A 16,900-nucleotide genomic window follows, 5' to 3' on the forward strand; every position below is an offset into this window, starting at 1 on the left:
GAAGAATCATACAAGCAATTAACACAACAGACACAACACTAATATTTTATTAAGTAAAATAGTTAATATAAACATTGATGACAATGGGAAAGCATAAGTCTTTCTCAAAAAGGAAGGTTCTACCTCTAAACCTCCCCAGGAAAATTCACGGATTGAAAAACTAATCAAGATCTAAAGTTGTCTAGCCACGCAGACTTTTCTAAGAATTGCTCCCATTAGAGTCTAGCTATATTCTCTCTTCTAACTTGCAAAATGCTTGAAAAAAAGGGATGAAAGCTGAAGCTGTTTATGAAACCATTTGATTGCAAGCAGCAACCAGACTGCTTTCAACAAATTCTAAATAATTCTTTCTCCATTCTTATGTTCTCTGAATGTTTGCTTTGAAACCATGTTTTCTTTATAACTTTTTTAACACATAAGGGAGTATTGTTCTTTAATTCTACTTTTGTCTTTATTTCGTATCACTGACTCTTCTTGCCCTTACTCTAGCATTCCTGAAATTGTGCTCCCAAAGAAGTGAACCTACAAAATGAAAAACTGGACTCCATACACATTTTTGCTCTAAAATCTTGTTTTAGGAGAGAACTGGGAAGAGGAAAAACAGCTGCCACTCTAAGTTATTTCCCCTTGCTTCCTATTATGAGATGCAACTAAAACAATCAGAAACACTCTTTCATTACTAAAGATTTGGAATTCCTAATGCTCTTAGTGGAAAAAAACTGAAGTACAATACTGCGTTATATCCGAAATCCTCTCAATAGGTTAAGAACTTTAAAAGATAAAGGCCTCACTTGATAATGTTTATTACTATATAAATTTACCATGTTTAGCATATATAAAGCTTATTGCAGCTTCATTTAAACTGTACACATAAAGGGAGGATGATAAAGGACGAAAAACACCTACTAGGTTAGATAAAACACTTCAAAGTCCCGTTTGGAATAAAGGAGTATCATACAACAAATAACATTTTTCAAAATTGATGCTGGCTAGTGTGTACGCGGATGGGAATGTATTCCTTTTAGCTTCAATATTTAACGTTTATGTCGATGTAACAAGTTTCAAGAAATTACCAGGTCTGTGCCTTGCACTTTTAGCTTTGGAAGGGCCTGAAAAAAATGGAGAGGCAGCATGGTCTGTTGCAACCGACCCCTTCCCACGCCCTGCTGCTTGTAACTGCCAAGCCCCTGGCAGGCGCGAGCAGAAAAAGGTGGCCGAGCCACTGCCACGTCAAAGAGGCAGGAGTAATGGGCTCCCGGAGCTGCTGCAGTGACGCCGCCGCAGTGTTTCCGCAGCCGCGGGCCAGGCGGGGGGCCGGCGGAACACACAGCAGCAGCAAGGGGAGAGCCCCTGCCTGCACCCGGACAGAAAGGCGCTCTCCGCACCGCCGGGGCGCCCGGACCGGGCCTCCGGCGGCCGCCCCCGGTCCCCACGAGGTGCGGGGACCCAGGGGACCACCCCGGACATCTCCCCGCGGAGCCGCGGGGCTCCAACCCGCCCCCGCCCCAGGGCCTCCCCGCCAGCCGCCCAGCGGCCGCGGATGGGTCGAGCCCCCCGCCCCCGCCCCATCGCCGTACACGCACCCGAGAAAGCCGCCATCTTCGCTCCGTCCGCCGCCCCGCCGCTCTCGCTCTCCTCCCTCTGCACCGCCACGCTGCTCTGGCCGCGCGCGTTTCCGGCCGTCGGCCTGCAGTTATCCGAGTCCGGGCAGGGCCCCGGCGCCGGGAGAACGGTTCCTGCGCAAGAAAAGACCGCCCCGCGACGCCCGAGCGCGGCCCAGCTCCAGCGGGAACTTGCCTTCCTTGCGTCGCTGGGACGGGTCCGAATGAGCCGTACTAATGGTCACCATTTACCTAGAGCATGCTCTGCGTCATCAGGAGCCCTTTCCCCCAGAGAATGAGGCAGACGTTACGTGAGGAGGGTCCCACAGTGGCCCGGGAGGAGCTGACAGCAGAACTACACCCTCCCGCCCCTCCCCTCGGCACCTCGTCCCTCCTCGGCGCGCGTAGACCATTCATTTATTGCCCAAACCAATGCTACAACGCCTGCACCCTACAGGCATTTACTGATATTTTTGACTGAAGTAAGTAACGATTTTGGTCTCTTCCAAAGATGTAGTTATCCATAACTTCACATTTATTTGACCTTGATGAAGTTTTGACCCCTTTCTCTTTGCAGGGAAGTAGGAACAGTAAATGAATATCAATTCCTCCAACAACCTGTCCTTGTGTGTTGGAATATTTAAGTGAGGACACTAAGATTCAGGGAAAGTAAAGTAACTTATCTAAAGCTACACAGTCACCGAATGGCAGCGTGGACCCTGAGCCACATCTGCCCAGCTCCAGGGCCCAGGCTGTACCATGTAGATTGCCACAGAACGAGGCGTGGAGTAAAGTAAGCCCCTCTGGCAAGATGTGTGGGATGCAATTACAAGTTCAACTTGAGGAGCCCTACTCTCTGGGTTTGATTTCTGGCCCTGCCCCTTGCTAGCTGTGTAACTTAAACAAGTCTGGGCTTCAGTTTACTCATCTATGAAACAGCCATGAATAATAGTACCCGTCTTGTAGCATTGTTACGAGGACTAAATAAAACAGGTAAAGCACCTAAAGCATTGCATAGCACATGGTAACAATATGTAAGTTTTAGCTCCACTATTACTATTACCTGTAACAGAATTCACCTGACAGCCAAGGACAATACATTCAGGCCTTCAGCTTCACACTTCTAGGGGACACGACTCACAATATTTTCTATATACTCATTATATTTCTTTAAAATTTGTATAAATGATGCCCCTGAGAGTTGTGCAATGTAACAGTTCTGAATAGATGCCATGCACCCCACATTATAAAGACAAGCATGAGATCACGTATTATGCAGGACTTGTAAAGGGACATCTGAAACCTGACTTCTGTGCCTTTAGCCAACCCCCACCTTAAATATATGAGAGGATCAAAGGTGCACATTAAGGGAAAAGAGTTCTTGCGAGAGAGTTGAAGCACTGTGGCATTTTTCTTCTCTCAAGGGAGGAGATGCTTTCCAGGGACTACTCAGAGAACTTTTGATCTCTGGGGTTTGGGAAGTGTAAGGCTTGCTGTGAGAAGCCAGTGCTAGAAAGCCCTGAGGCAGCAGGGCGGGGAACCAGACAGAGACGGCTGAGGGAGCAGACCACCCTCTGACAAGCTGGGGCAAACACGTGTGAATTTTTCCCTCAAGGGCTAACTGGACCTGTGGCAAAGTGGATGTGAAGCCATTTTCAAAGGGAATGTGCTTAAGAGAACTACCTGGAGAAGATGAATGTCACATCACACAGACCCCCAGAGAACCCTGTTGTATTCATGCCTTCCAAGGTGAGGAGAGAGATCACCTGCCTTCTGTGAGTTGCGCCAGGAGGATACCAGCGGAACAAGCTCCAAGGTACCCACAAAAAGTACCCCTGAGTGAAAGAGTGTCTTGCCAGTGGGTTTCAGCCCGGGGCAAGTTCGCTATGGATTCAGTGTGACCAAAGAAATTGACAGCAAAACGTTCTTGGGGTGAAAGGGTTATACCCAAGTTTATTTCCAGGTGGCAGGTCAGTCAGTAAATCCCATTCACTCAGAGCAAGTCTGCACGCAGCAAGCCACTCTCTGCCTCTGGGCCCCTCTGTCCGCACAGCCGTCCTGCACAGCCATTCTCTGGGGCTTTCTGCACAGTCATCCCGCACAGCCGTCCTCTGAGCCTCTGTCCTCAACGCTGCCACCACTCCAGCCTCTGCTCTTCTCTCCTGCAGCCCTGCCACCGTGTCATGTGCAGAGCACTGGGTGAAGCTCTTTATATAGAGTCAACAGCCATGTATTGCCCACAGGTGTGCAGTGAGCTAGTCAACCAGGGCCAGGTGAGAATCCTGGACACAGGAACTCTCCTTCTATCCACAATGATGATGGTGATCTAAGTTACCAGCCCGGGTCTGTCTACCTCTAACTCTCTTGTGGTTTGAAAATGCCTTAAGTAATTAAGCCACCATTAATTCTCTCTTGCTTGCAGCCCAACACATTCCTAACAGGTACAGAAAAGAAAGGAGATGAAACAGTCATTGGTATGAATTTTGATGTAATGACTCATTCAGAAAAATTTTTCAAGTGTTCTACAATTGAACGGTAAGCAATCTATTGTGGCTACAAGGAGGAGGGGACATTTGGCCTGGGTCATGAAGGCACTTAAAAAAGAATCCTTAAATCCTTTCCTCACAACCAAAAATAAGGATAAAATGTGCCATATACAATGGAGGAAGTGACCCTGAATCCAGCCTAGGGTGTATAAGTCAAATCAAGTTTGTTTCCTTCTTTACTTTCTCCTTTCTGATACCCAACCCCTCCCATCACCATCCAGCTCCTGACTAAGATAAAGCAAGCTGCCTAGTTCCTAAGGATCTAGCCACCAAGAAGGAAGCAGCAAAAGAGACAAAGTTGCTTTAATGAAAAGAAGTTGAGTAGAAAATACAGTATCTTCATTACATGAACCCCCAAGTCCTTCCTTACAGTACAATGAGGAATGATGATACATTGTACACAGTACAATGATGATACCAATCCACCCATCACTGCATTCAAGAAACTGCAGGCTTCTCCCTCCTCAAATGCTGTCCTGGCAGTTTGCCCTCAGATCTACATGTTAGGAGAAAAGAGGACTCAGAAATACTTGCTCTGAATCCTGAATCCTGTGAGCAGCCCCGACCTTCCATTAGGAATCCCTCTCCCCTTTGATACAACTCTTATTTGGTGAGGCTCCTGAATTCACCCTCCTTAGGATGGCATACAGCACACCCTCCATGTCCAGTGTCCTGCTTACTTCCAATTTATTACCTGGGGTCATTTACCATCCAGCATATCAAACTAAGGAGAATTCCTAGCATATAGCAGATTGCCTCTCACCACTTTGTGTTTTCTTACGTTGTTCCTCTCCCAAGAATAGTTTGTTACCTATTAATTATCTCCCTTATTAGTTTCAGTTATCTATTGTTGCATAACAATTACCCCAAAACTAATAGACAACCAGCTTATTTGCTCATGATTCTTTAAGTCAGGAATTGAGGCAGGGCTTAACTGGCTGGTCCTTCTGTTCCATGGGGCATTACCTGTGGTCATTCACTCAGCTGCCTTCAGCGGGGACCCAGGCTGGGCTGGAAGGTCTGAGAAGATTTCACTCCCATGTGTGGTGCTCCAGCTCCTATACACGGTTTTGCTCTCTCCACATGACCAACTTTGATCTTCTCACAGCAGGACTAATCCCAGGGAAGATAGATTTCTCACATGGCACCTGGGTTCCAAAAGAACGTGTTCCGAAAATAGAAAGCAGAAGCTGCATAGCTCTTAAGCCAGCCTTGGGAGTGGCACAGTGTCACCTCTGTCAACATTTATTGGTCAACACATGTCACGTGACCAGCCCTGCTTGGGGAGGTGGAGAAATAGGCTCTGCCTCCTCATACAGTTAATGGCAAAGACTTTGCAGCTGGCTATTACACCATGCCTATCTTCTTCACAAACTCCTAATTATTATTCAAGTTCAGCTGTGCTTGCACCTTGGGGCAAATCCTGCCTAATGCCAAACCCCAGCTAGCAAATACTGCTAGTTTGCCCCAGTGTTTATTTCTCTTTTTTTCTTAAATTTCTGACTCTTAGCTGGACATGAGTGCTCAGAAAAAGGGCTCCATTTTCCATTTTCTTTGGGACTTAGATATGGCCATATGTCTGCATTCTAGGCAGTAGCATAAAAACGGAAGTGTCCTTAAGGGAGGCAGTACATCCTTCTTGCTCTTTCTCCTTCCTGTTGGCTGGAATGGGGATGTGATGGCTGGTGCTTGAGCAGCTCCATGAGATGAGAGTCATATACTGAGGATGACTGAGTAAGAGAGAAGTAGCTTGAGTCTGAGACACCAAGGAGCACCCTTCTAACTAAAACTATAACTTTAGATTTCTTATGTGAGAGAGAAGTAACATCTCTTTTCTCTGTTTTTGGTTTTCTGTCCCACACAACCAAACCTAATCCTAATTTGTATATCCCCATTAATTATCTCTTGCTACAAAACAAGTTGCCCATGGAATCTAGAGACTTAAAACAGTAAACTTTTATCGTCGCTCACAGCTTCTGTGGGACCGGAATTCAATAAAAGGCTGGCTGCTCACTTCCACTAGGAGTCGCTGTTTCTTTTGTAGTGAAGCTGCTCGCTGAGATTGCATCACCTGAAGGCAGGGAGAGGGGCTCAGCTATTCTCAGGACTGTGTGGCAGGTAGCAGAGGCCTCTCTGTCCTCCACATGGACCTCTTCTTCAGCTGCCAGAATGTTCCCCTGACGTGGCTGCTGGCACCCCTGCCCCAGTCCCTTGGCACCCAAACAAGCAATCCTAGAGAACAAAGCCAGAGTGAGTGGTATGTTTTATGGCCTAACCTCCATTGTCACACACTGTGACTTCTGCAAGTATCTTATTGGTCACAGAGGGCTTTTCAATGTGGAAACACACAAAGATGTGAGGACCAGTAGATAAGGGTCATTTTGGAGCCATCTCAGAGACTGCCTACCACATCTCCCTAACACCCCCTCATTTGTTCAAGTAGTGGGTGTTAATCCCTCAATAGCAGGAAAAAGTATGTTCCTGCAGCATCCTCTGGGATAAATCATGCTCGTTCTAGACCCGCCATTGTTGTCATTTAATTTGCTGGCTTAGCTTACCCTGCTTTTCTCAATTTACCTGACTCAGAGAGTAGTCTGGAGGGATGCTCACGTTTAAACATCCTCTTTTCTTCCCCCTGAATTTCCTCCAGCTTCTCTGCTGAGCAACAACCGTTGAATTTTATGCTTTGTCAAAATAAGCTGTCAGAAACTGGCCCGGATCTATTAGAATACAACATCATTCTCGCTGCCCCAGCATTCACCTTATGGTGCAGGGATGAGAGCGGCTCCCCCCAAACAGACATAAATCCAGAGATCTATAATTCTCTCTCCCCTGAGGAAGTGGCCATAAAGTCCATCACTCCAGATATATGGGGAGAGGGAGACAAAGGACAACCTGGACGAGGTTCAGAGGGACTGTAAAGTAGACAAAGAGTTCTCACTAACTGTGTCAGTCCCATTATAAGCAAGCCAGGCAGGGGCATGATTTACGGCTGGGTGCTGACTGGCCAGCAGGCATGAATGGCACTCTCTCTCTCTCGCTTGCCTGCCATCTTGAGTGCTCATCAGCCCCTGTGAATGATGCTGATAGATCTTGGGCAAATGGCACCACATTTGAAGTCTGAGCAAAAGAATATGGCCTGGAGGTTGTGGGTGTTTAAGAACAGACTGTGCACCAGGCCAGTGTTCTGAATGCAGCCACCCTGACTCTGCCAGAAGCCCCCAGTTCCATGCCCTGTGAAAGCGAGTCGCTGTGCACCTGCCCAGGCCTCAGGCTTGCTTTCTCAGCCTCCTCCGGGTGTCCTTGCTTCACTGTCTGCGAAAATGATCACAGATTTTCTTGTTAACAAGGTCTGTGATTTTTATTTAAAATAGGCTGAAGCAAGACAACTTGCTGTATTAAAAGATGGGGGTGACAAAAAGGATGGTCAAGCATTCTTCAAAATGCCTGGAGAAAATAATTCTGAATATGGAAATTTAGACTGCCTGGTCATAAGCAACTTGGATGTTACAATAATAAGACTGGGAATTCATGAAGGCGGCTTCAAGTGTAGCTCTGAATAGTGATGTTCCAGTTACTGTGGCTGCATAACAAATTACCCCAAAGGTAGTGGCATGAAACATCCATTTCTTATGCTCAAAGATTCTGTGGATTGGGAAGCTGTACAGGGCATGGTAGAAATGGCTTATCTCTCTTCCTCAATACCTAGTGCCTCGACTATAAAACTCAAAGGCTAAAAAACTCAGGTTTGAATCACCTGAAGATTTCTTCACTCACATGAACATAGTTGTGATCATGTCACTGAGACCCTAGCTGGGGTTAGTGGGCAATTGTGGCCTCTCCGTGTGGCCTGTACTGTGTCATAACATGGTGGTTATATTCCAAAGGTGGCATCCGAAGGACCATGTGGGTCTTTAATGACCGAGCTTCAGAGGTCAAGCTGTGTCACTCCCCCCACCCCACCATTCTATTAATTGAGGCAGTTACAAAGGTCTGCCCAGGCTCAAGGGAGTCATAGATCCCACCACTTGAAAAAGGAGTGTCAACATTTCATTGTAAGAAATGTGCATAGGGACAGGGTATAAATCATTATGGCCATGTGTTAGTTAGAATTATTCAGGGAAACAGAACCAATAGGATGTGTATATACAGAGAAAGAGATTTTTCTTAAGAAATTGACTCATGTGATTATGGAGGCTGGCAAGCTCAAAATTTACAGGGTGGGCTGTCAGATAGGAGAACCAGGAATTGTTGATAATGCAAACGTTGTTAAGTAGATTCCTCTGGTTAACCTCTGGGCTGACCAGAGTCTAGAGTTGTCTCTGGTCATTAACTCCTGTACTCCCTGGTAGAGAGGAGAAGGGGGTCACCTTTGCACTTTTATGTCCTGCTTTTGGATACACACGGGGAGGGCAGAGCTTTCCTTGTATCTGCTTCTTTTCAGTTGTCTTTAGCTCAAAATAATCCTTATATCAAAGTAGCATATTTTGGGGTAGCGTGTTCTGATTGCCCAGAAATGTTTGTTCAGCTTAGTGTAGGTGTGGAACTGGAAGCCAGGTTGTACTAGGCTAAGAGCTAAACAGGAAGTGAGTACTTGTACTGAACATAGACCACTACTGTGAGGTTTGGATGAGGTGAAGGAAAGTTGGGTGAAAATTAGGAATGGATTTGGGGTGAAGGGATGGCTTTACTTTTTAAACATGAAAGAACCCTGAGCATGGCTACCAGCTGAGGAGAGGTAACTCAGTAAAGGCTGGAATGTGGTGGAAAAAATGGATGTCCAAAGATTAAGCCCAGTTTCAGAGAAGGAAGAAGGAATTAAGATGGATAAAGGGCGTAGTTTTGATCAAGAGAGGAACCTCATCTCTTCACTATGGGCAATGGCCCCACAGGCCTGAAAGTCCACAGAGATGGTGGTGTCCAGATGTACCCCTTGATTATGTCTCACGGTCCAAGATCCCATCCTAGATGGGCAGAGACTTGTCACTATTCAAGGACAATCAAGCAGTCAGGACTGACTTAAACAATACCTTATAATGTGGTGCTGCAAAGTTTCCTCCAAACAAATAGGGATCTGGGCATAACACATAGGCTGTTTGACAGCACGTAATGATGAGGCAGAACATCTGATATTAACTGATACTAAATCTAAAGAGAACAAAAGTCAAGAGGAAGATGACTTGTGTTTTGAAGGCAGATTCCTGGACTGCCCTCCCAGAGGGCTTTTGAGAGGCTGGGGCTGCTTCCAGAGAGGAAGTGGGGGGCTTCTGTGCTCCTCTGTGTAGCCTCTCTCTCCACTGTGCTCTCTTGTCCTCCAGGGCCCCTTCACTGCAGCAAAGGTAGCCTGGCCTTCTCGGCAGCCCAGGAATCCAAGAGAACCGGGAGAGGGACCAGTGGGGGCTGAGTGCGGTCGGGAAAGTGAAAGATGTCCAAGGGTCAGTCCTTTGGTCAGTGTGAGTGTAAATGTGGATTTGGCTAGCTGTGTCAGTCAGCTGGCAGTTATCCAAGCTAGGATTTCATCATCCCACAGAGGCTGGAGACTGAGGCCCTACCCTTCCTGAGGATTTCATTTCAAACAAAGGCCTCTCAGGTCCTTGAGAAAGACAGGCCTGGGTTGTAGCAGATACGTATACATCTCAAAGGAACCGAGGAAGGATTCACAATTGTTAGCTTATTTTTAGTAAATAAGAAGGGTGGTCAGGAGCCAATGTCAGGTGCTGGCTGGAACGAATAGTTTATTCTTTTGGGTGACTTGAGCTTCCTCGCATAGGCACCTTAAGGGAGCTAGGACCACCTTAGGGATGCATCTTGAGTTATTGGATACTATGCTAGTGTTTAACTCTCTCAGTGTGGGGGTAGACAACATCATTTGTGCTGAGAATCTATAGTTTTTAATAGGCTACGGTTGCGGCCTAGCCGAAAAGAGGACTCAGAAGAGCCTGTGCAGAGTTAGTCACGGAGAGAATCTTTGTCAGAACTAAGCCTTATTTTATTTAGGTCCCCTATGTCCCTTATTAGATTGGGAAACCAAGGTACAGATAGATTAAATATTTGTGTAAGGCAGTAGTAGAACTAGTCAGTGACAGAGCTGTGATTGGAAATAAGGTCTTCGTGATGCTAGTCTACGCCAGAGGCAGAAGGAACTGGAAGATTGTGCAAGTCAAGATCCATGGGGGTAGGAGAAGTGACCTCCTGTAAATGTGCACTCACTGTAAAAGTACTGAGTCTTATCTCTAGGTTCAGTGTAAATTCTAGAGCAATTTCTAGCAAACCAGTACGTTTCACTTTAACATATTATTTTCTTACTTGGTGAACTAACTTTGGTAAAGATTTGTATCTCTTCTTAAATGCCTTTCATTTTTCTCTTAGTTAATTCCTTCAGGACTTTGCTTGCAAAGCTTTTTAAATCATCAATAGCATGTCTGTATCAGAATGTAACAACTTAAACTTTAAAAACTTTAAGAGTTGAACATTGGGTCTACACACATTTTTACCTAAAGAGAAAACTACAATGATCAGGACTTCATCAGGAAACAGTTTACTGACTGCGTGAAATTCCACTGAAGAGCTAACATCATTAAAATTGAGAGACATTTAATAATTCCACCACAAATGGTTCTTAATCCTTGGTGTTTAATTTAGCATTTCAGAGAGCGTCTGATCGTAATGTGCATCTACATTTTCATTTAGTACTTTGCCCTATCAAAACACATTATTAATTCCTCATCAGCTACATTGAAACCTTGTCATATTGGTTAACATTTCTATTGCAGTATTTCATTAGAGGAAATTCAAGGATAAACTGAAGGACTTGACCATAATTTCGCTACAACAGTAGAAAAAAAATCATAGCTCAGGGACAGTCTGTTTACTAAGGGAATTTTTCCTTGAGCCTGTATTATTTTGGTGGAGAAAATAAATGATTTTTTAAAGTTGGAATCTCTCTTTTAAACGAAAAGGGTTAATCTGTAAAAGTGCCAACAAAATCATGAATAATTCATGCAGTCAATAAAAATGTATTCAGGGCCTACCTGATGGTTTATAGAGATTAAAAAGTCATTGTCGCTGTCCACAAAGAATTATAGGATTTTGGTTTTGCAGTTGCCTTTTGAATTTTTGAATTATTGGTGTTACTTGAGATTCCCAGGTGTCCCCAGTCTGTGGACATGAATGGTAATCATCAGCGTTACATGAAACGCTGAAATTTCACTGGTCTTGCTCCCAGCTGGTGACACAGACCCTTCAGTCCCATACCAAATATTTCTGGGGAGCTGCAGAGGTGTCTTATAAATGTTGGTAAACAAGTCCTTTCCTTCGGGATGCTGCCAGTTGTCTCCCTCTGGCACCATTATTGATCTGCTGTCTGGGGCCTGTGGTCTGAGATGCAGGGCTGTTTGAGGCAAAGCTGGGACAGTGCATCCCCCAAGTGTTTCCTTCTCTGAGGTCCAGAGTGTTTTATTTCAGACAATTTGTCAGACAATACATCCTGAAAGTCTCCCACAAACACCAAGAGTACTAGCTCAAATATATTTAAAAAAACCCACAACTTTCAAAATACATGGGTGAGTTTGTCAAAAGTAAAGGAAACCCTGAGTCCTGGCCACAGGCAGGAGGATCCATGGAAGAAGCAAGCAGTGAAGTCAACAGCTGGTCAGGGACCAAGCTTTGATTTCTGAGGCTGACGATAGAGGTGGGGTGGGAGGGGGGTCACAGCCTTGGGCCTGTAAAGGGAGGGGGGTTGGGTCACTGATCACCCTACAAAACATTCAGTCCCATCAAAAGCTACACAATGAAAATAAAATCTCATTAAACAAAGGCAGACATAAATCAGCTTGTCTGCTTAACCTGGGATCTAAGTGGATATTCAAATCTCCTTTGAGATTTTGTGACCACAGCCTGACCCACTTTAAGTCTGGGGCCTGCATTTATATTATTTGTAACATCTGAAATAAGTGAGAATCTTAATTTCAAGTTGACCCAAGGCTCACAGGTGCCTTGCAAAAGTGAAGGCAAGTCTTCCTAGAGGGAAGACACCCTCCAACTCCAGGCCTCAAAACCTGCTCACAGACAGGGTTCCAAAGCATATAAGTGAGCAAGAGGACACCCCCTCCAACTACATAAAGAAACAAGCCACTGTGAACAAGAGTCCATAGGAGGACAAAAAAGATCTTGAAAGACTTCAGGTATTAAAAATATCAAGCATAGACCAAAAATTTTGTTTGATGTGTTTCTAAAAGCAGGAATTGAAGCATAAGTAGAATTAACAAAATGACCAGCATACTTGATTTTTTTCAAAAAGAACCTCTGTAAATAATATGAAAACTCGATGGAGAGGTTAAACACAGACTAAGCTGAAAAGTGAAGTAGTGAATCGGAAGGGAGTTCTGAAAGAGTCACGCAGAACGTAGAAACAAAAAAGAGACATAAGATGTGAGAGGGCGGTGGTGACCTGTGGAGGCAGCAAAAGTCTACCATTGGTCTTTGAAGATATTTGAAGATGTAATGCCTGAGAATTTCCTGTAAGTGACTAACACAAATGAAAGGAGCAGGGAAGAAATTCTATTTCAAACTTATTAAATTACTCTTTATAAGACAAGGCAAGATTGGAAGAGAGAGAATGAATGGTGTGATGATATGTGTGTGTGTGTGCACTTTGTGTACATGTACATGCATATATGAATGTGTGAGTGTTGTGCTGGCTTAATGACTATTGTACCAAGTTATTCAATGGGAGAAATTTCTCTTTATCCTGATTTACATTTGTTTTATTCTGTCCTTGGCTGTCTCAAACTGATATGTTTTCTTTATTTCCTTTATTCCATTCTGTGGCTTGGAAGAGACATGTCATATTACTTTCTAAGAAAATATATAATTACCAATGTATTTTTCTATCTAAAGCTGAGCTTATTTAGTATCTCAATCCTGCTTCCAGATTAGAAGGGACTTTATTCCACTATTCATTGGACTTCCTCCTCCCATATCCCTTGTTTGTGCTAACATGGTAGGTTTACCTTTCTCCAATATTCTGTTAGGAAAGTTTTCATTTACAGCAAAGTTGGAAGAATTTTACACTGAACACTCATGTACCCACTGAGACTCTATGTTAGTGTTTCCACACTTGTTTTATTACATTCCTTTTATTCATCCTCAGTCTATTAATCCATCTTATTTTTTTGATGCTTCCAAGTTTATTACAGATTACCTATTTTTGTTTTTAAACTGAATTAAAGAGCTATTCTTGATAATATGTCAATAATTGGTTATCAATGTATTTTTTTAACCAATTTATGTACTTGCCCCTTACCCTTGCTGCTCATTTTTGTGTTTGTCACTGTGTGTGCCTCTGGTGAGCCCTGTTCCTCAGACTGTTGTTCCATATGATTTGTGAGGAGGAAAATGGGGTGGGGGGGGGATGTCCTGTGTGAACTGTGTAGCAAATTAGAGTAAATGAGCTTTAAGTAAGGGGCTGACGGTTTCTTCTCAGCTAATACAATGCATACATAATATGATAATGTCTATTTAGCTGCTAAGAGAAATTACAGCAGTCTTAGAATATTTATAGATGGGTTGGCTGGGGTTCTCCAGGATTTCTGGAAGAAATAGAATGTCTTGAGCTGTTCTCAATATTGTTTCATAATTATGATTAAAATTTTTTCTCTTCATAAAGAGCTAGTTTACCATTCAATCTAACACAAATGTCTGATACCTACAGCAGGTAGCATTTAAATGTTCAAATTCAATTTTATTGTGTGATTTCACATTTAAGATGGAAGCAACTTCATATGATGAGCCAATCTCCTTGGTCTGTAATAGATAACTAAATGTTGAATCATTCATGGCTTTAGCTTAATGGGCTTCTTAGCTAACAGAAGCTAAAAAGCTGAGTTCCTACAAAATGAAACTATCAGTTAATGATAGTTCTAATTGGAAGAATTAGGAGAAAAGTGATTCCTTTATTTGAGATGTTGTTAAGTAAAATTTGCAGGTTCTAAGGTACAAATGCCTATGGCCATCAGCAAAGTGAAGAATTACATTTTAGTTCAGTTGAAGCATACTTGAGATACTGGGAGGACAGAAGAAATGGGATTATTTTTCTGTTTTTTTCCTTCCCCTCACCAAAGGCTTCTAAAAACATTAGATTACTTTTCTTTAAAGATGTGCATATCACAATACCTTCTCTATTAGTAATTTGAACATTAGACAAAAGTTGTGTTTCAATTCCAGCTTCACTATTATCAGTGTGTACCTTGTTTGGGCAAGTATGATTCAGAGCCTCAGTGTTCTCATAAAGAGGGCTATTAACCCTTTCTTTGCAGCACTGTAGAGAGGAGCAGAGAGAAGGTACAACGAAGTCCCTGCACAGTGTTTGGGGCAGAGCAGAGACACAAAATGTAGCCATTATTATGATGATGCCTATTTTGGAATTGCCCCAGTTTTTATTTCAGTCTCATTTCCTTAAGCAGCTCACAGAAATACCATTTGTGTTGGTTATTTGGAAAACATAATTTTTCTTTTTAGATGACTTATTCATGACTTAAAATATCTTCAAACCAGACCTGGACCTTCACCTAAATTAAGAAGTTGGTTCGATAACACTGGCAGTACATGGTCACCAGACTCATGTATTTAATGCCATAACCCCTGCCCCCTACCCCAGAGCAGGTTGCACCCCCATTCTGCATCTTGGTACTTCTGTTCATCCAAACAGTTAATTTCCACCTGCAGCTGTCTGCGTGTCCCATCTACATTCTCTGTGATGTGCTATGATGTGAAAAGAAGAACACAAGATCAAGACTTGAAGAACTGTGTTTGGATTTTGGCTCTTTTGGAATCTAAGACATTTCAGAGACCCATATACTAAGTACAGATTCTAAATTAGGTAAACCTGCAAAATACACTGGTAGAAATGTCAAGAGAGGAGTTGTTTCAATGAGTTGAAATTAGCTTAAGGTGAAGGTACTGGCTTGCTTAACTGGGAAGATGGAGGCTCACAGATGCCACTTTTTCAGGCATGCTAATATCAGTGACGTCTGTCTCTCTCCTGTTTTTCTCAGTGTGTTCATTTTATTCTCTTGCCATGCAGACAGGCTTTCTCTATATAGTAAATAAGATGGCCACCGACAATGCCCAATTTGTATTCTTCAAACCCTGTAATCCAAAAAGGAATGTACTTTCCCCCTACTTCCATCTTAAAAAACAACAGCAAGAACAGGGAAGAATTCTCTACTCAATGCTTGAAGTCCAGGGAATGGAGCTCCCGAGTGGGCATACTTGGGTCATGGAGGCAGAGTTTGGGGACTGGTAGCCCCACTAGAATTACATGACTTGAGTGAAGGCAGAGCAGTTAAAACAATTCCCCAAGAGCAACTGGCCTGGGCAGACGGAAATGACAGCTGTCACTGTGAGCACAAAGGAGGAAAGAAGAGTATTATGGTGGAAAGACGCTGTCCTTACAAAATGCCCAAGGGCTCTTCATTAAACCAACCAGTCTCCTGTTTAGGATTAGTGTTCTTATCATCTCAGCTTGCCCAGAACAGTCCTGTTTCCTGCCTGGTTTCTGGCATAATTACTCAGATCATCCTTTCATTCTCAAAGGTATCTTAGTTTGGACAATTAACTATATAGTTACTGTAAATAAGATCAATTAGCAATTTGGCCTCAGCCACCCAATCTGTTTGCAATCATCCTAATCCTTTGACTCAGCTGAACTTTGATTTGAAATTTGATCATCTCTTCCTTTTCCAGCTCCAATATCCCCAGTATTCTGTAGATGCCTGATATCCTCCATTTGGAACTCTTCTCAGGACATACATATTCTTACATGTTCTTTGCTTTTATTGGTAAACTGACATTCTTCCCCTCCCAGGAATTCTTTTGGATTTTAAATAGTAGTGAAGGTGGCTTTATAACCTGTGCGTTTGCTCAGAGGATCTCTGCTAGAATTTTCCTTGCAGGAACTTCTCCAAGTTAAATGTTCAGTCGCTTCCAAATACATAGTATAGCTTCAGCCTGTGCTTTTTGTTTCTTCAGAATATAGGCTCCCAGAGGTCAGTGAGGCATGGCAGCATATTTCCTGTCCTGTCGCAGAAACTACGGCAAATGGGATCAGGGCGAGGATGGAGAAAACAGTTAATGCAGTGTGATGATGGTAAGAGAAAAAAAACAGTTTCTTAGTCATGTATTTGCTGTTACCCCTTCGCGTACCAGCTTCGCACACCTAAGGCAGCATCCTTCCTCAGCTTAGCCAATTGCCTCCTGCCTGTGGTCGTGCTGATCAGGTGGAGGCAGTGAAGAGAGACCTGAAGTAGAAAGCAATCTCAGTTTCTATCTGAGAAAGGGTGAGACAGCGAAGAGGAATAGAGAGCCGAGGAAACTTGGTGGGAAATGGGAGAGGGCAGTACTGGGCCCCGTAGAAGTTGAGGGGCCACCCTCACCCTGTATGCCAAGTGAATGAAGTTTCTACCTCTGCGCAGGCAGTGTGAGAAGTGCTCTTGGGAGCTGAGGAACTTAGCCCTAGTGGGATGGGGAGAGGAGATGTCTGGTGTTTCCAATTGAGGGTTTGACAAAAAGACAACTGCTGTGAAGAGAAGTACTTAGGGGAAGCAATGTGTAACAAAGATTTTTTGGGAGGGAATTTATTCACTTATTTAACAAATAATATGTATTTTGCCCTGTCCTGTGTCGGGCACTGTTATAAACTTTGAGGATATAGCAGGGATGTATATAACATCTGTGAGATCAGAAAAAATATAT

General features: G+C 43.7%; 1 protein-coding gene across 1 annotated transcript in view; it reads right to left on the reverse strand.

The window, feature by feature from the left end:
• Positions 1–1,843, reverse strand: part of DDX1 (DEAD-box helicase 1) — a 35,213-nt gene extending 33,370 nt beyond the window's left edge. Inside the window, exon 1 of the mRNA XM_036881706.2 lies at positions 1,584–1,843. Within this exon, the coding sequence (XP_036737601.1) occupies positions 1,584–1,599 (16 nt within the window). The 5' untranslated portion in view covers positions 1,600–1,843. The remainder of the gene's footprint in view (positions 1–1,583) is intronic.
• Between the last annotated feature and the right edge of the window lie 15,057 nt (positions 1,844–16,900).

The sequence above is a fragment of the Manis pentadactyla genome, chromosome 2 (assembly GCF_030020395.1).
Source record: "Manis pentadactyla isolate mManPen7 chromosome 2, mManPen7.hap1, whole genome shotgun sequence".
Classification (NCBI taxonomy): domain Eukaryota; kingdom Metazoa; phylum Chordata; class Mammalia; order Pholidota; family Manidae; genus Manis; species Manis pentadactyla.